The following is a 19,293-nucleotide window of genomic DNA, read 5'->3' as shown; positions in this document are numbered from 1 at the left end:
CGCGCCATTGCACTCCAGCCTGGGTGACAGAGCGAGACTCCATCTAAAAAAAAAAAAAAAAAAAAAAAGAACATAGGCCAGCACAGTGGCTCATTTGCATGTAATCTCAGCACTTTGGGAAGCCGAGGCAGGCTGATCACCTGAGGTCAGGAGTTTGAGACTAGCTCAGCCAACGTGGTGAAACCCTGTCTCTACTAAAAAATAAAAAATTAACCGGGCATGGTGGTGTGTGCCTGTAGTCCCAGCTACTGAGGATGCTGAGGCAGGAGAATCACTGGAACACGGGAGATGGAGGTTGCAGTGAGTGGAGATCACCATTGCACTCCAGCCTGGGTGACAAGAGCAAAACTCTGTCTCAAAACAAAAAAAAAAAAGGTGGGGGGGAACATAGAAATAGAAAGAAGGGACAGAAAGAATTGAAGAGAATGGCAAGGCTGGGCACAGTGGCTCACGTCTGTAATCCCAGCACTTTGGGAGGCTGAGGTGGGCGGATCACTTGAGGTCAGGGGTTTGAGACCAGCCTGGCCAACATGGGAAACTTCGTCTCTGCTAAAAATACAAAAGCTAGCCAGGTGTGGTGGTGGGTGCCAGCTACTTGGGAGGCTGAGGCAGGAGAATTGCTTGAACCTAGGAGGCAGAAGCTGCAGTGAGCCGAGATTGCTGCCACTGTACTCCAGCCTGGGCGAAAGAGTGAGAATCCATCTCAAAAAAAAAAAAAAAAAAAGAGAGAATGGCTTGTTGACAAATCATGCATTGAAGCTGTGATAATCCATTTGTCTTTTCTCTTGGCTCCACATACAGGTGGTGTGCAGATCCTGCCTTAATAAACTGTTTGAAGCAAAAAAACACCGTGGTCAGGTTGGTTTTACTACTTAATCCTTTCTCCCTCATCCACAAGTTGTGTTTCCTAAAGTAGTTGATTTGTTGACCATAGTTTCTAGTCTGCTTTCTTCATTCTCACTCAGTACAGTGTTCCTGATTTCTGTTAGGTCTTTGCCAGAAATCAGATTCTTCCTACAAATGTTTTTTTCTTGGAGTGGCTGTCCTTTTCCTCTTAGATTATTAGAAGCCAGCAGTTCCTCTTAAGAGAATCTTTTTTAAGCTAGCACATACCTGTCAAAAGGCAAAGGTGGAGGAGGCAACATGGAGCTGCTGGTGTATTAACTTCAAAAGGTAGTGGTTTACAATATTTCTATAAGCCACTTTTGTTTTTGATTTTTTTTGTTAGAATAAAGCAAGAGATACATAGAACTATATCCTTTTTCCTTCCTGTGTCCTTAGAAACTACCCCAAAAACTTTTCTTCAGCCCTCTTATCTCCCTTAAGTTGTCTCTAACAAAATCTACTTCTTTCTTAAGTACTAATTTAAATGCCACCTCCTCCATGAAGCCTCCCCTAATATAGTCTCTCTCATAAATGTCCACTTGTTTGCACCCAGAATAACTGACGAATAAGAACTGCATGCTTATTGTCTTTGTATCCCCTCCGAGGGCCTGACTGGTATTGTATATGGTGTCTAATTTTACTCACTTGAATCACATCTATAAACAAGTGGAGGAATTGACTCCCAGCTTTAAATACCAACACTAGTACCATTTTCCTGTGGATAAAGCCAACCTCAAGACAGTGTACATTTGCCGCCTTTTCTCATCTTCTCTCACCCTGGAGCTCCTTTCACCTCCACTGTACATGTGCATATGCTGCTTTCACTTGTAACACATCTTTAGAGATTTAGTGATAATAGATCCAGCCTCTGTGCTCAGATGCAGTAGGAGTCACATCACTAAGAAAAGATCTTCGAGTAGAGAAAAAAGAAAAGTTTAAGATATGAATACATATTTTTGGACTGTTAATCTCACACAATTTTTCCTTTATTTCAATTCACTGTACACCTTTTATACATCTGCTATTTACCCAGCATGGTACTGAAATACTCTGGAAAATTTAAAAGAGGTAACATAGCTTTTGGTCATGAGTCATCTACAATCTAGTTATGAACATAAAACTTAAGACATTATAACATAAAGTATAATGATGTATGGAATATACCATTAGTGCTATAGAAATTTAAAGAGGAAAAGATTGTTAATGAGGCAAGGTTAGTCTTAGAGATCATTTTTAGCTGAGTATAGAAATAATTATAAAATTTAAGCCAGGCACAGTGGCATGCACCTGTAGTCCCAGCTACTCAGGAGCCTGAGACAGGAGTATTGCTTGAGCCTAGGAGTTCAAGGCCAGCCTGGGCAACACAGTGAATACTGTCTCTAAAAAAACAAACCAAAAAGTGTCTAGGTTTGCCAAATAAATGTTATGGTTGTACTAAATATAGACAACTGAATTGAAGATGAAAAGAATTACAGAATTTAAATTGATTGGGGCCAGGCGCCGTGGCTCACACCTGTAATCCCAGCACTTTGGGAGGCCAAGGTGGGCGGATCACCTGAGGTCAGGAGTTCGAGACCAGCCTGACCAACATGACGAAACCCCATCTCTAGTAAAAATACAAAAAATAGCTGGGCATGGTGGCAGGCGCCTGTAATCCCAGCTACTCAGGAGCCTGAGGCATGAGAATCGCTTGAACCCAGGACGCGGACGTTGCAGTGAGCCGAGATTGCACCATTGCACTCCAGCCTGAGGGATAGAGTGAGTCTCTGCCTCCAATAAATAAATCAATAAATTGGTTGATTGGTTGATTGACTGGGGTTTGAGGAGAGAATTTCACATTATTCAGATGATCTTCCCCAATACATGCAAGCAAGGCTTTTATTGTATCTAGTTTGGTGAGAATGAGTAACATTTGCAAGCATGTATTAAGTACTAAGTATATTGTGTTTTACTTCAGTATCTCATTTAGTCCTCAACCGCTCTATATGTTTCCTTAATGCTAATATTCATATTTAATTTGACATTTCTTAAATCAATATTAGCCTTTTAATTGATAAGTTCATTTAATGTAATGTTTCTCTCCCTCCCTTCCCCAGAACCTGATTTGACGGTGGCCCCATGATTGGAGTATGGTATATTTTATCCCTAGTTTACAGACAGGGAAATACAGGCTTAGGTTCAAAGACTTGTGAAGTGTCAGAGAATTTAGGATTTGTAACCAGCTCTAATTTCAAAGGCTGTGTTCTTAACTACTACTTTATGTTACTTCCCTATACAGTACAGAAATCTAGCTATAACAGTTTAGTCCTAGAAACTAGTGGAAGTTAAGTTTGGAAAGGAATCCAGCTGATGAAAGATTTGGAATTATAGGCTGAGAAGTTTGGATTTGATCAAGTCAACAGTGGGAATTACTTTGGATTGCAAGTGTAGATCCTTTTGTTATTTTTAAGACATTCTTCTATCACTTTGGGCAGTTTTTGATCTGGGTTTATTTACTCTAAAATAAAATTGCCTTTTAAATTACATTGTAGGTACCCTAGAAAAAGAAATAGTTTGATAGAGCTTCCTGATGACTATAGCTGCCTCCTGAATCAAGCTTCTCATTTCAGGTAAGGAGAGTGTGTATATATATGTGTGTAATTTTAAATCATTTTCTGAACTCGCAATTGGTATATGCCATAACTAACACACTTCCTTGTTTTTGTTTTTTTGTTTGTTTTGGTTTGGGTTTTTTTGGTTTTGTTTGTTTGTTTTTTAGACAGGATCTTGCTCTGTTGCCCAGGCTGGAGTGCAGTGATTTGACTATAGCTCACTGCAGCCTCAAACTCCTGAGCTCTTCCCATCTCAATCTCCCAAGTAGTGAAACTACAGGCAGGCGCCACCATGCCCTGCTAATTTTTTAAATTTTTCATAGAGACAAGGTTTCGTTATGTTGCCCAGGCTGGTCTCGAACTCCTGGGCTCAAGTGATCCTCCTACCCATTGGCCTCCCAAAATGTTGGGATTACAGGCATGAGCCACTGCACCTGGCCACAAATTTCCTTTTATAGCGGTGACCTCTGAGTATCCTTCATAACAGTGGTTGTCAATTTTTTTTAAGTTGAGGGGAAATCCACATAACATGCAATGAACCATGATAAAGTGTACAGTTCAGTGGCATTTAATGTATTCAAAATGTTGTACAATCACCACCTCTTTAGTTTGCAAACTTTTTCGTCACCTTGTACTCACTAATCACTTCTTATTCCCCTCATCCCGTACCCTATGGTAATCTGTAATCTACTTTCTGTCTCTATGGATTTGCCTATTCTGGATATATTATATGAAAGGAATCATACAATATATGACCTTTTGTGTTTGGCTTCTTTCACTTAGCATGTCTTTAATATTTATCCGAGTCGTAGCATATGTCATTACTTTTTTCCTTTTTTGACTAAATAATATTCCATTGTATGTATATATAAGAGTTTGTTTATTCCTTCATCCATAGATGGGCATTTAGGTTGTTTCCCCCTTTTGACTATTACAGATAATGCTACTAAAAAAAATACTCATCTACAAGTTTCTTTGTGGACATAAAGTTTTCATTTCTTTTGGATGTATGCCCAGGAGTGGAATTGCTGAGTCATATGGTAATTTTGTGTTTAACTTTTTGAGGAGCTGCAAACTGTTTTCCACAGTGGTTGCACCATTTTACGTCCCAACCAGCAATGTGTGAGGGCGCCTTTTTTCTCACATCCTTGCTGGCCCCTCAGTGAACCACCAGAGAGATCTAAACATACAGCCTCAATTTTTGGAAGACGTCTCTATTGCCTACCCTGACACAAGCAAGCCACACCAGAAAAACAAGCCATCATCCCCATGGCTACCTGCCGTGGCACTGGGGGATAGAGGATGCTAGCCACTACACAAAATGCCAGCTTCTTCCTTTATTAAGCATTCCCCTGGATGCTGCAAGTATTTCCCCAGGCTCCAGAGTTCCAAAATGTTGCTTCAGGCTGGGCACAGTGGCTCATGCCTGTAATCCCAGCACTTTGGGAGGCCATGGTGGGTGGATAATTTGAGGTCAGGAGTTCAAGGCCAGCCTGGCCAACATGGTGAAACTCCGCCTCTGCCTCTGCTAAAAATACAAAAATTAGCCGGGTGTGGTGGTGCACACCTGTAATCCCAGCTACTTGGGAGGCTGAGGCGTGAGAATCACTTGAACCCAGGAGGCAGAAGTTGCAGTGAGCCGAGATCGTGCCACTGCACTCCAGCCTGGGTGACAGAGTGAATGAGACTATGTCTCAAAAGAAAAAAAATGTTGCCTCAGGCAGTTCTTGCTGGCTCAACAGTTGTTTCATTAGAGTGACTGATTTCTGGAGCTACCATTTTCTATGATATCACTCCTTAATCTTTTGTTGTTGTTGTTTTTTAAGCCACAAGAACTCTTATTAAACAAAATCTTACATGGAAGTCCATTAAACAGCAGAACAGGTAATAGCATCGTGACTCAGGTTCAAGCTTGAAGAGTGGAGTACACCCGCTTAGGCTTTTTTGGCACCATCCCCCCACCTCAATCAAACCACTCTAAAGCAGTGGTTCCCAAACTTTTGTATCTCTTTCACCCCTTTCACTGATAATTTCAAGTGGAAAAAGAACTGGATGATAACAAAGACTGGTGAAAACAAAATAGGTTAACAATATACAGGTACTCATTTTTAACATTGTGTGTGAGTTACCTATTAGTTACTTCTGTAAGAGCATAAGCCTAAACATGTGTCTACATGATAAAATAATGTCCTGTAGCTTAAACATAATTTTGTGTCTTATTATGCTTACCTTGCTATAATATGTTGTAAGTTATTTGAGTAGCATGAATCATGACCACCACCAGTGAGATGTCACTGAATGGAGGAATTATATTCACATCTGCTTTCACCATTGGGGGGTGAATACTTCATATTTGAATCATAATGCATTATGTCTTGAAAATACTAAGCCAAAACTTCTGTTGATGTAACTATGTATTCTGGATACTCAGGAGGCATCATATCACCTCCCATAGCAAACCACATTGATAATGATGACATGTAACAAGTAGTAACTTGTAATTAAAAGACAAGAATCTCAGTAGCCTGAAAAACAAAGCCTATTCAAGACTTTATTGATTTACTAGTAAGTAATCATCCTTTTTCCAAATTGCAAGAATTCCAAAGCTCCTTTAAGAGTTTTGTAATATTACTAAGCATTATGCAGCAGCCAGACTTTTTAGTAAAATACTTAAATTAATTCAAGATCTCAGTAAATACACGTAACTCTTACATTTTGTTTTAAGGATAGCAGTTAGTAGTCATAATTAACTGCTTTCATGTAGTAGTCCTCAGTCATATGTGAAATAACTTGCTGTCATTTGAAGGAACCAAAAAAAAGGAGTGCAGTTTAAATTTGTTTTTGTTTTGTTTTGTTTTGTTTTTGAGACAGAGTCTCGCTCTGTTGCCCAAGCTGGAGTGCAGTGGCACGGTATCAGTTCACTGCAGCCTCTGCCTCCTGGGTTCAAGCAATTCTCTGCCTCAGCCTTCCGAGTAGCTGGGATTACAGGCACCCGCCACCACTCCTGGCTAATTTTTGTATTTTTAGTAGAGGCAGGGTTTCACCATCTTGGCCAGGCTGATCTTGAACTCCTGATCTCGTGATCCACCCACTTCAGCCTCTCAAAGTGCTGGGATTACAGGCGTGAGCCACCGCACCTGGCCGGTTTAAGGTTATTTTGAGGCCAGGTGCAGTGGATTATGCCTGTAATCCCAACATTTTGGGAAGCCAAGGCGGGCAGATTACTAAAGGCCAAGAGTTTGAGACCAGCCTGGCCAACATGGCAAAATGCTATCTCTACTAAAAATACAAAAAAAATTAGCCAGGTATGTTGGCGCATCCTGTAGTTCCAGCTACTCAGGAGGCTGAGGCACGAGAGTCACTTCAACGTGCAGGCACAGGTTGCAGTGAGCTGAGGTCACACCACTGCACTTCAGCCTGGGCAACAGAGTAAGACTGTCTCAAAAAATAAAAGATCATTTGAGGTCTTAAAGAGCCCCTCTTTGACTCGCTCTGAGAATCACTGCCCTGCGGAATGACTCAGGAAATTCTCTTATCTAGTTATAACCATTGTTTTAAGCCATGAAGTTGGGGAAGTTAACTGGCCCAATAGGGTCTTCAGTAGCTCACACCCTAGCCACTGTTACAGGATAAAATTGACCTTCCTGTTCTAGCTCCCTTTCTAGTCAATCATCTAAAGGAATGGTTGGGTCACTTTACCTTTCAGCCCTCAAACAATTAGCTAATTAATTTCAAAGATTGCATCCATCTCTAAATTCAGTAATACTCCTAATCTTGGGGCTACATTGCTACCACAAAAGCCTGGTGAATAGATATTATCTTCCAGGCATTAAGAATACCAGGTTGGCTGAGTACAGTGGCTCATGTCTGTAACCCCAGCACTTTGGGAGGCTGAGGTGGGTGAATCTCTTGAACTCAGGAGTTCAAGACCAGCCTGGGCAACTTGGGGAGACCCTGTCTCTACAAAAAATACAAAATAATTAGCTAGGCTTGGTGGCATGTGCCTGTAGTCTCAGCTACTCGGGATGCTGAGGAGAGAAGATCACTTGAGCCGAGGAGGTTGAGGCAGCAGTGAGCCGTGACTGTGCCACTGGACTTCAGCCTGGGTGACAGAGCCAGACCCTGTCTCAAAAAAAAAAAAAAAAAAAAGAATATCAAGTTGTTGGCTCCTCGGAGGATCTGTGGAGAGTGTTGGTCTTTATTAATCACAATGAGGATCCTTCTGGATGATATTACTACTTATGATTTCACATAAGAATGAAAATCAATCCTATGATCTCTTCCAGTTTTATTGTCACCACCAATTTCCATAAGACAGAACCATCCCTAGTGTTGGAGGGTGGCTGCTCAGTCATATACTTTAGGCTCCCTCCCAGCTTTTCCTCTGTAGGATGTCTAATGACTCAGACTCAGCCATCCTGTGTTAAAGATGAAAGAAGATGTTGGCTTTATCCAAAAAGGGCTATAATTATGTTCTGGAGCAACCTCCTGGAAGTGAAAATAGTCCTCTCATCCTATGCGCAGAGTCCCTCTGCTCCTATGGAGACAGGTGTTTTTTGTTTTGTTTTTTATCCTGACTGAGAAACTGGGGATCAGAAAAAAGGCTGTCAGTACCCTATTGGAGATTCTTTCTGATCTTCTTTATTCCGACCCCAGTGTGGGCCTAGTTGGATCTCTCCTTCGGTTGCATTTATCTTCTACTTCCCAAATTAAGGAATTTGATATTTCCCATTGTGTTCAGTGTACAGCATAGATGGGAGGGGCATGGGAAACTCCTTTTTAAAAGATAACCATTATCCCCCTTGGTGGGGCATTATAGCACGCCTCCAGCATACTATGTAAAATGGTCTCATCATAAAACACTAGTTGACTCAAGCAAGTCAGCACTATCACTTTTTCCTTCCTAAGACTTACTGTGATTCCCAGATGGAAGGCTGGGCCAACTCAAAGGCTACAATCTCTCATTTCAGTCCCAGCTACTCGGGAGGCTGAGGCAGGAGAATTGCTTGGACTGGGGAGGCCGAGGTTGCAGTGAGCCGAGATCATGCCATTGCACTCCAGCCTGGGTGACAGAGCAAGACTGTCTCAAAAAAAAAAAGAAAAGAAAAGAAATGGGGGGAATGTGTTTGGACCCTTACTGTAAATTGTAATTTTTTTTCTTTTAAACAATTGCATACTTACAAGGTCATATTCCTTCAACATCGAAGACACAAGCTTGACTAACACAATACAGAGGAGGCAGGTAACTGTAAATTGGGCATGTCAGATGAAGACTGGAGTCTATCAGTGAATCTCAATCACAAGGCATATTCAACCACCATACTTTATGAGAATTATCAGGACACCATTTATGTAATATAGATTTTCTTACTATGGATTAATTGGAAGATTTTCCATGAAGCCCTTTTAGGGGGCATATTAAAGAGGAATTAGCTAATTAAATGTTTCCTTGTGTTTTAAGAGCTTCCTTGCTGGAAAGGGGTCAGTGATGAAAACATGCTTGATTGCTAACAGGATATATGGTACTTATTTGTTTTGTTTTGTTTTTCCACCATTCTCTAAATGTTTTCTTCTGTTTTGAGGTGCCCACGGTCTGCAGATGATGAGCGAAAGCATCCTGTCCTCTGCCTTTTCTGTGGGGCTATACTATGTTCTCAGAACATTTGCTGCCAGGAAATTGTGAATGGGGAAGAGGTTGGAGCTTGCATTTTTCATGCACTTCACTGTGGAGCCGGAGTCTGCATTTTCCTAAAGTGAGTAGTGAGTGTTCTGGAAGCTTCATGATGAACTTAAGGAATCTGGATCCAATCTGGGGGTCACTATGGTGGGACAGTGTGTTGATAGCAAATAATCAATCAGAAGTTAGAGTATTAACCTGTTATTGACATGAAATTGCATTTGAGAAGATACTGTGAAAAAAGAATAAGTTTCTGTTCACATTTCCATTATTTATGGAAAATCTTAAATAGGATAGAGTTTGTATTAATTGCTCTGGTATTATATAATACTCAGGTATAATGAAAGAACTTCAAGTCCTAAAACTTGTATTTAAAAAGTACTCTTCCTGGAAGATGAGCTCTTTAAAATAAATAAAAATAAACAAAAGGTACATGTAGGCCAGGCACAGTGACTTATGCCTATAATCCCAGCACTTTGGGAGGCTGAGGCAAGAGGATCACTTGAGGTCAGGAGTTCAAGATCAGCCTGGGCAGCATGGTGAGACCCCCATCTCTATAAAAAATTAGCCAGGCATGGTAGCACATGGCTGTAGTCCCAGCTACTTGAGAGGCTGAGGTGGATGGGCTGCTTGAGCCTGGGAGTTCAAGGCCATGATCGTGCCATTGCATTCTAGCCTGGGCAACAGAGTGAGATCCTCTATCAAAAAAAAAAGTACATGTAAATTTTTACTTTAGATTGTCCTGTGATATCTTTATTTCATCTATCAACCCACCATTTCTCCTGGTCTTTCAGCAAAAGATTGAGGATAGAAAAATAGTCACTTATGGCCGGGCGCGGTGGCTCTCGCCTTTAATCCCAACACTTTGGGAGGCCCGAGGCAGGTAGATCACAAGGTCAGGAGTTCAAGACCAGCCTGGCCAACGTGGTGAAACCCCATCTCTGCTAAGAAGACAAACATTAGCTGGGCGTGGTGGCGCATGCCTGTAATCCAAGCTACTCAGAAGGTTGAGGCAGGAGAATTCGCTTGAACCTGGGAGGTGGAGGTTGCAGTAAGCCGAGATTACACCACTGCACTCCAGCCTGGTTGACAGAGCAAGACTCTATCTGGGAAAAAAAAGAAAAATAGTCACTTATATTTATGAAAGAAGAGTTTAAGTTGCCTTCAGGGAAATAAAATTCAAAGTGGATATATATCCTTTTTCTTTCCACTCTCCTCATGTAACACAGTTTCTGTTACATAAAGCCAAATGTCTTTCTAACTGTGAAATATGTAATCATTGTTCATAGGCATCTTTTGAACCAAGGGGAAAGAATGTATGGAAGCCAAACCCCAACACCTATTTTTAGGGAACCCACAGCAAGTAAACCCATTACCTTATCCCAGCTGTTTATTTTATAATTTATCTGTAAAGTACTTATCCCCCATATATGTGTACGCAAGCCTTTTTTATGTCTATTTCCCAAGAGACATAAAAGTCCCAGGTGCCTTCAGGGTGGTAGTGGCTCTTTCTAATCTGCAGTGTTTCAGGCCAGCTCTAACCAGAAAAGCTGGCATACTTCCCTAGTTGATATTCTGTCTGGCTTGAGGTTATCAGACTAGGAGATGTGATTCTGTTCTTCTGTGAGGTTCCCTCCCCTCTCCAGGTTGTGTCAGGAATTAGAATAGAAACAACCCCAGCCACCATTTTCCAAGGTGTCTGTGGCTGAAGTAGGACAGTTTCCTCCCTTCAACAGATTCCGTCAGTATAAATGATCTCATTTCACCAAATCCACTGCTCCTTTTCTATAGCTTCAACAGAAATAGCAATAAGAGTTCTCTTTTATTTAGACAAAACATAATTTAGTCTATTTGTCTGTTTATATTGTCTTTTTACTGAATATCTAACAGATATTGGCCACGTCTTTTCTCTAGGTTAACATTGATGCAGTGCCTATCATTTGCACACATACACTTAACCATATTTCCTATTGATTTTCTCTTTCAGAATCAGAGAATGCCGAGTGGTCCTGGTTGAAGGTAAAGCCAGAGGCTGTGCCTATCCAGCTCCTTACTTGGATGAATATGGAGAAACAGACCCTGGCCTGAAGTAAGATTTTTTTTTTATAATAGGAAGGTTTCAATAAGTTCTCTTTTATATTGATTGTTTTCTATTTCAGTCACATTATTGTATGTAAACGGTAATAGTTCTTTAATCACAAAAGGTAATTGAGGCCAGACACCGTGGCTTATACCTGTATTCCTAGCACTTTGGGAGGCCGAAGCAGGCAGATCATTTGCGGCCAGGAGTTTGAGACCAGCCTGGCCAACATGGTGAAAACCCGTCGCTACTAAAAATACAAAAATTAGCTGGGCATGGTGGTGCATGCCTGTAATCGCAGCTACTTGGGAGGCTGAGGTAGGAGAATCACTTGAACCCAGGAGGTTGCAGTGAGCCAAGATCGCCCACTGCACTCCAGCCTGGGCAACAGAGGGAGATTCTGTCTAAAAAAAAAAAAAAAGTAATTGAGAGCTACTTTTTATTTTTATTATTTATTTATTTATTTATTTTGGGAGACAGAGTCTCCCTGTTTCACCCAGGCTACAGTGCAGTGGCGCTATCTCAGCTCACTGCAACCTCTGCCTCCTGGGTTCAAGTGAATCTCCCACCTCAGCCTCCCGAGTAGCTGGGACTACAGGCATGCGCCACCATGCCCAGCTAATTTTTGTATTTTTAGTAGAGGCAGGGTTTCACCATCTTGGCCAGGCTGGTCTGGAATTCCTGACCTCAAGTGATCTACCCACCTCAGCCTCCCAAAGTGCTGGGATTACAGGCATGAGCCACCATGCCCGGCCGAGAGCTATCTTTTAAATGGCTTCAAATTTAAAAAAATATGATGTCATTCTTTAGCACATAATTTTCTTTTTTTTTATTTTATTTTATTATTATTATACTTTAAGTTTTAGGATACATGTGCACAATGTGCAGGTTAGTTACATATGTATACATGTGCCATGTTGGTGTGCTGCACCCATTAACTCATCATTTAGCATTAGGTGTATCTCCAAATGCTATCCCTCCCCCCTCCCCCCACCCCACAACAGTCCCCAGAGTGTGATGTACCCCTTCCTATGTCCATGTGTTCTCATTGTTCAATTCCCACCTATGAGTGAGAACATATGGTGTTTGGTTTTTTGTCCTTGCAATAGTTTACTGAGAATGATGATTTCCAATTTCATCCATGTCCCTACAAAGGACATGAACTCATCCTTTTTTATGGCTGCATAGTATTCCATGGTGTATATGTGCCACATTTTCTTAATCCAGTCTATCATTGTTGGACATTTGGGTTGGTTCCAAGTCTTTGCTATTGTGAATAGTCCCGCAATAAACATACGTGTGCATGTGTCTTTATAGCAGCATGATTTATAGTCCTTTGGTTATATACCCAGTAATGGGATGGCTGGGTCAAATGGTATTTCTAGTTCTAGATCCTTGAGGAATCGCCACACTGACTTCCACAATGGTTGAACTAGTTTACAGTCCCACCAACAGTGTAAAAGTGTTCCTATTTCTCCACATCCTCTCCAGCACCTGTTGTTTCCTGACTTTTTAATGATTGCCATTCTAACTAGTGTGAGGTGGTATCTCATTGTGGTTTTGATTTGCATTTCTCTGATGGCCAGTGATGATGAGCATTTTTTCATGTGTTTTTTGGCTGCATAAATGTCTTCTTTTGAGAAGTGTCTGTTCATGTCCTTCGCCCACTTTTTGATGGGGTTGTTTGTTTTTTTCTTGTAAATTTGTTTGAGTTCATTGTGGATTCTGGATATTAGCTCTTTGTCAGATGAGTAGGTTGCGAAAATTTTCTCCCATTTTGTAGGTTGCCTGTTCACTCTGATGGTAGTTTCTTTTGCTGTGCAGAAGCTCTTTAGTTTAATTAGATCCTATTTGTCAATTTTGCCTTTTGTTGCCATTACTTTTGGGGTTTTAGACATGAAGTCCTTGCCCATGCCTATGTCCTGAATGGTAATGCCTAGGTTTTCTTCTAGGGTTTTTATGGTTTTAGGTCTAACGTTTAAGTCTTTAATCCATCTTGAATTAATTTTTGTATAAGATGTAAGGAAGGGGTCCAGTTTCAGCTTTCTACATATGGCTAGCCAGTTTTCCCAGCACCATTTATTAAATAGGGAATCCTTTCCCCATTGCTTGTTTTTCTCAGGTTTGTCAAAGATCAGATAGTTGTAGGTATGCGGCATTATTTCTGAGGGCTCTGTTCTGTTCCATTGATCTATATCTCTGTTCTGGTACCAGTACCATGCTGTTTTGGTTACTGTAGCCTTGTATGGTTTGAAGTCAGGTAGCATGATGCCTCCAGCTTTGTTCTTTTGGCTTAGGATTGACTTGGCAATGCAGGCTCTTTTTTGGTTCCATATGAACTTTAAAGTAGTTTTTTCCAATTCTGTGAAGAAAGTCATTGGTAGCTTGATGGGGATGGCATTGAATCTATAAATTACCTTGGGCAGTATGGCCATTTTCACGATATTGATTCTTCCTACCCATGAGCATGGAATGTTCTTCCATTTGTTTGTATCCTCTTTTATTTCATTGAGCAGCGGTTTGTAGTTCTCCTTGAAGAGGTCCTTCACGTCCCTTGTAAGTTGGATTCCTAAGTATTTTATTCTCTTTGAAGCAATTGTGAATGGAAGTTCACTCATGATTTGGCTCTCTGTTTGTCTGTTATTGGTGTATAAGAATGCTTGTGATTTTTGTACATTGATTTTGTATCCTGAGACTTTGCTGAAGTTGCCTATCAGCTTAAGGAGATTTTGGGCTGAGACGATGGGGTTTTCTAGATATACAATCATGTCATCTGCAAACAGGGACAATTTGACTTCCTCTTTTCCTAATTGAATACCCTTTATTTCCTTCTCCTGCCTAATTGCCCTGGCCAGAACTTCCAACACTATGTTGAATAGGAGTGGTGAGAGAGGGCATCCCTGTCTTGTAGCACATAATTTTCAACAACTTCTCCAAAATTTGAAGGTAGTGTTTCCCCAAAATTTTTAAAGACACCAGCCATCTTAATGTTTCAGTGTTCTATTGTTTGTAATCAACCTTTCTTCAGAACTACTTAAAAGGATTGACACTGATAGTATAAGTTTGTAGTGTCCAGTGATGAAGTTTGGTTTAGAGATATTGTTTCCATTGCAATACTTGAAACTTTTTTTTTCTTTGTTTTTTGAGACAGTCTCTCACTCTGTCACCCAGGCTGGATCTCGGCTCGCTGCAACGTCTACCTCCAGGGTTCAAGCGATTCTCCTGCCTCAGCCTCCCAAGTAGCTGGGACTACAGACATGCACCACCACACCCGGCTAATTTTTTTTGTATTTTTAATAGTGACGGGGTTTTACTGTGTTGGCCAGACTGGTCTCGAACTCCTGACCTCAGTTGATCTGCCCACCTTGGACTCCCAAAGTGCTGGGATTACAGGCATGAGCCACTGCACCCAACTGAGACTTTTTATTAGCCAGCTATATCAGCCTTCTTTCCTTCTGAGCATTAACAAAATATTTAGAATCCTGAACTTTTCTGTATCCTTCCCTGGTGGTAGGAACTGGGGTCCTACTGATGACTTATGAAAATGAGGAGACTGACAGTGATCTCAAAAGTACATATAGATAAAGATTAGACCTCCTTACAATAAACTCTTTTTGGTTCACTGAAATTTTGTTCCTTTGAAATATTGCTCAGAAAGAATATGCTTATTAGATGGGGCTTGGGACCTTGGATCACACAGAGCTTTCTTTTTATTGGGATGACATTTGACCTGTCTTTAGGTTTAGGGAGAAAAGCAGAGTGGTGAAAGTAGTTAATGACTGAGAATAATCTTAGTTGTTCCACAAGGGTACAAAGCAGAGTTTTAACATTAATTTGGCAGTTTAAAAATCCCCAACCAGGCGGCTGCGGTGGTTCACGCCTGTAATCCCAGCACTTTGGGAGGCCGAGGCGGGCGGATCACGAGGTCAGGAGTTCGAGACTAGCCTGGCCAACATTGTGAAACCCCGTCTCTACTAAAAATACAAAAACAATTAGCCAGGTATCGTGGCGGGCACCTGTAATCCCAGCTACTCTGGAGGCTGAGGCAGGAGAATTGCTTGAAACTGGAAGGCAGAGGTTGCCCTGAGCCGTGATCGTACCACGGCACTCCAGAGCGAAACTCCATCTCCAAAAAACAAAAACAAAAACAAAAAAAATCCCCAACCAGCTGAGAGACTTGAATGTCTCAAGGAATTAGGATCTCACAGTTCTCCGTTACTGGCAATAGCCAGACTTAAGTCATTTTGGATTAGCTGTTATACAGTGTTAAAAACTGTGCAACTCTAGAATTGAAGTATAATTATTTTATTAAATTATTTGCTAATAACCAGCCAGTTTTTTGTATCGTAAGGACAGTTACAACCAAATATCTCTGAGTAGCAAAATATAATTTTAGGGCCTAGTGTTATACATCAGGCCTAACCTCTACTGTGCAAAGATCATAAATTGAAGCTAGATAACAATATGAAGCCAAAAAGCTATTCAAGCTAACCACCAAAAAAGAATAGTGCTGCTTCAAGTTATAAACCTCAGTGACCATTTAAGTGAGGTCCCATAATGCCATAATATACCTGACCTATTTTATGAATGGTCAAGGAGTACATTTCTGCTTTATTAGCTAAGTAGCCTGTCAAGTTCTTAGTGATCAATGGTGAAGGGAAAATATCCCTTTTTAAGCCCTGTGCTGGTGAGTCCTCCCGGCTCCAGGAACATCTCAAGAGTGCATACTAATTTAGACGATAAAGATGTGGCAGTTACTAGATTCAAACTTACATGTTGTTTTTTCTTTTTTCCCTAAAGGAGGGGCAACCCCCTTCATTTATCTCGTGAGCGGTATCGGAAGCTCCATTTGGTCTGGCAACAACACTGCATTATAGAAGAGATTGCTAGGAGCCAAGAGACTAATCAGATGTTATTTGGATTCAACTGGCAGTTACTGTGAGCTCCAACTCTGCCTCAAGACAATCACAAATGACGACAGTAGTAAAGGCTGATTCAAAATTATGGAAAACTTTCTGAGGGCTGGGAAAGTATTGGAGGGTCTTTTGCTCCATGTCCAGGTTCACTTACATCAATAAAATATTTCTTAATGGAGTATTGCTTTCAATTAGCAAACATATGCTTCACAGGAAAAAAGGACATAGATGAATCTGTTTTATGTGCTAGTATTTCCAGGAAATTTATTCCCCTTCATAATTTGTCTCATTTCATTTTATTTCATCCACTTGGTAGATGAAGTCACGTCAAACAGTTGTGGACATTTTATATGTTGGTTAACTCTTCCGCAATTTTGTATTTGGTGTTTTCCCCCCAAGTTTAGTTCAACTGACATTGGATCACTGACAAAATTCTAATAATCTGTGATAGTCTTCCTTGCAGGTAAAGAAGAATTGCAGAAACCATGCAATATACTTGAGAAAGATTCCAAAAATAAATTTTTTATTATTTCTCTTTTAAGGAAATACCCCTAATGTGCCACCTGCTGCTATCACCACAAATTAAACTCAATCTCTATGTGGACAGAGGATGATTTCTGCCAATATGGAAAAGCTTTTTTCTCACTGTAGGCCTCAAGAAAAGTTAGGGTAATGTATTTGTTATTCATTCCTGACGGTACAAAGAGCTTGCAGTTCTCACCTCTGACTACCAGTAGCTTTGTTGAGTTTTGAAATAATACTTGACATTTTCCAAAGGCAAATCTCATTCTGCAAGGAGATTGTGGCACCATCCTGTTTGACTCTCAGAAACCTCTTGTAATTCTGATGTAAAAACTGTAGAATGAAGATGAGAAAATTCTCGCAATGAGTGGATCATGACAACTGTAAATTAGAACAATCAGATTTAAACCAATTCCGCAATCTTCTATATCTTTGTAAAAGACAAATCCTTGATGTTGTCTGTGTGCAACCTTTTCATAAACTCTGGTTTTATGACTAGTACAAACCACCAAAAAAGCCATGTGATCAATAGTCTGTGTCCTGTTATAACATGCTGTGGTTGAGCCATCTTGTTTATAAATAATAGAGCTCTCCTGAATTTGTGCATAGACTTCTTGGTTCCTGGCTTTTGTTTTTTGTATCAAGAGATTGTGATATAAAACAGCAGAAGATAAATGGAAACCTTCCATTTTAACTTACGTTGTTTCTGGGGTAATGTTAGAACCTTGAAAGATGCATTCAAAGACTGTATCTTATTTTGCCCTTGGCTATTAGTGTCTCACATATGTGTGTAAATGTTTTCCTACCTTCTTTTTGCTCAGCAAAGGCAAGCAAGTAAAATATATTTGCTAAGTGATTAGTGATGCACATTTGGGGCTAGATTTTTTTGGTACTTTTATGTAAAGAAAAGTGGATTTTGCAGTAAGGGATTGGCATGAGCAGGCGTCAGAATCACAATCATGATTTTCTACTTGAATAATTACAATTCAGAAGGTATCCGGATAAATAGATACATGTCTAGTGAACAATATGTAACAATAACAGGTAAGGATCAGGAAATTCAGTATTCAGTTTGTCAGATTTGCCAGAATGATGAAAGTATTTGAACATGTGTGTTTGTTTCTTATATAATTGTATTGAGTGAATTGTTTGACTGGGAAATCTGGGCTAGAATAGGAAACAGAAGATACTGACTTCTACCCTAATAGATGGGCCCCAATTTAGCAAAGATAAACTGACTTTATTTTTAGTCCTTTTTATATTAACTTAATAAATTCTGGAGTTAGGCTCTCAAGAGGACAGAGGGACTATCTGGCAATGGCCAGCCAGACCTTTACTGCCAAAGAACCCATTTCATATTGCGTTCCACTGATTGAGATTGATTCAGATTTTTGCACTGTAGATGAGCGTATGTCTCAGTGCTGCCCCAAGCCCCAGGGATTTCTCATTATGTTCAAATGTCCTAGTGATTTACCTTAATCATTGCAAACAATTATGCTTATGAAGTTTACTTACAAACAAGCAACTGAGTCACTTTATTTTCTTTAGTGTAGTATGTGAAGGCACTGGTTCAACAGGATGGCTCCAGAACTGTGTTTTTCTAATGTTTGGTAAGGGGCTAGTGAGAATTTTAATGATATGGTGAAGAAAAATATATCTGTATAATTAATTTATTATATTGGTGTATGGGCTGTGAGTTCACCTTTTAGTGGTCATTTGTCATTTCATAACAACTATGCATTTTGGTTCACTGTGATGATGATCTATATTTAGTGACTGCAACATGTTTATACCACTGATTCAAATTCCATCCATGATGAAGTTATACAAATAATGCATATATTGATAACTTTTATTGCAAAAATGTAAATTTAAAACTTGTATAATGTTCTTGTGCTTTTTAAAATAAAATATATGTGTATATTTAAAAAGAAAAATACGGACTTCTCATGTTTGGGGATTTGGGTTTGAAGTATAAAAATCTGCTAGGAAGACTCTCCAGTTGAAACCTTTGTCAGCCGAGGCAAATGTTTTAAAAGACATAGGTGTTTAGTATACATGGGTCTCCAAACTTTTTAGCCATATACTCCATCAATAAATAGTTTTTAGCATGCGTACCAAATAGAATATAAACACATAACACATATTTTATATTCTATATGCAGTGCTTTACCAATACATCATGCAAATTATAAAACATAGCTTTAAAAGGAGATTTAAAAATCAGTTAAAAATAGAAATAGATATTTAAATATCTTCCAATCCAATCTGCATCCTTTTGGGTATGCACGCTCTAATATGGAGACAGCTGTCTAGAGTAGCAGTATCCAGAAGAGTTTTGCAATAATAGAAATGTTCTGGCCGGGCGCAGTGGCTCAAGCCTGTAATCCCATGACTTTGGGAGGCCGAAGTGGGGGGATCACGAGGTCAGGAGATCAAGACCATCCTGGCTAACACGGTGAAACCCCGTCTCTACTAAAAATACAAAAAATTAGCCAGGCGTGGTGGCGGGCGTCTGTAGTCCCAGCTACTCAGGTGGCTGAGGTAGGAGAATGGCGTGAACCCAGGAGGCGGAGCTTGCAGTGAGCCGAGATCACACCATTGTACTCCAGCCTGGGTGAG

The 19,293-nt window shown here is 40.3% G+C and overlaps 1 protein-coding gene across 2 annotated transcripts in view; it reads left to right on the top strand.

Annotated features, from left to right (window-relative positions):
- Positions 1-18,608, top strand: part of UBR1 (ubiquitin protein ligase E3 component n-recognin 1) — a 161,861-nt gene extending 143,253 nt beyond the window's left edge. For both annotated transcript variants that reach the window (XM_024349144.3, XM_063794833.1), the window contains 5 exons: positions 802-858; positions 3,417-3,494; positions 9,059-9,229; positions 11,141-11,242; positions 16,034-18,608. In XM_024349144.3, coding sequence (XP_024204912.1) covers positions 802-858; positions 3,417-3,494; positions 9,059-9,229; positions 11,141-11,242; positions 16,034-16,175 — 550 coding nt within the window. In that variant the 3' untranslated portion in view covers positions 16,176-18,608. The remainder of the gene's footprint in view (positions 1-801; positions 859-3,416; positions 3,495-9,058; positions 9,230-11,140; positions 11,243-16,033) is intronic.
- Positions 18,609-19,293: the final 685 nt, after the last annotated feature.

The sequence above is a fragment of the Pan troglodytes genome, chromosome 16, assembly GCF_028858775.2.
Source record: "Pan troglodytes isolate AG18354 chromosome 16, NHGRI_mPanTro3-v2.0_pri, whole genome shotgun sequence".
NCBI lineage: Eukaryota > Metazoa > Chordata > Mammalia > Primates > Hominidae > Pan > Pan troglodytes.
Note: the sequence above shows the minus strand (reverse complement) of the source record. Positions and strands in the feature narration are given on the sequence as shown.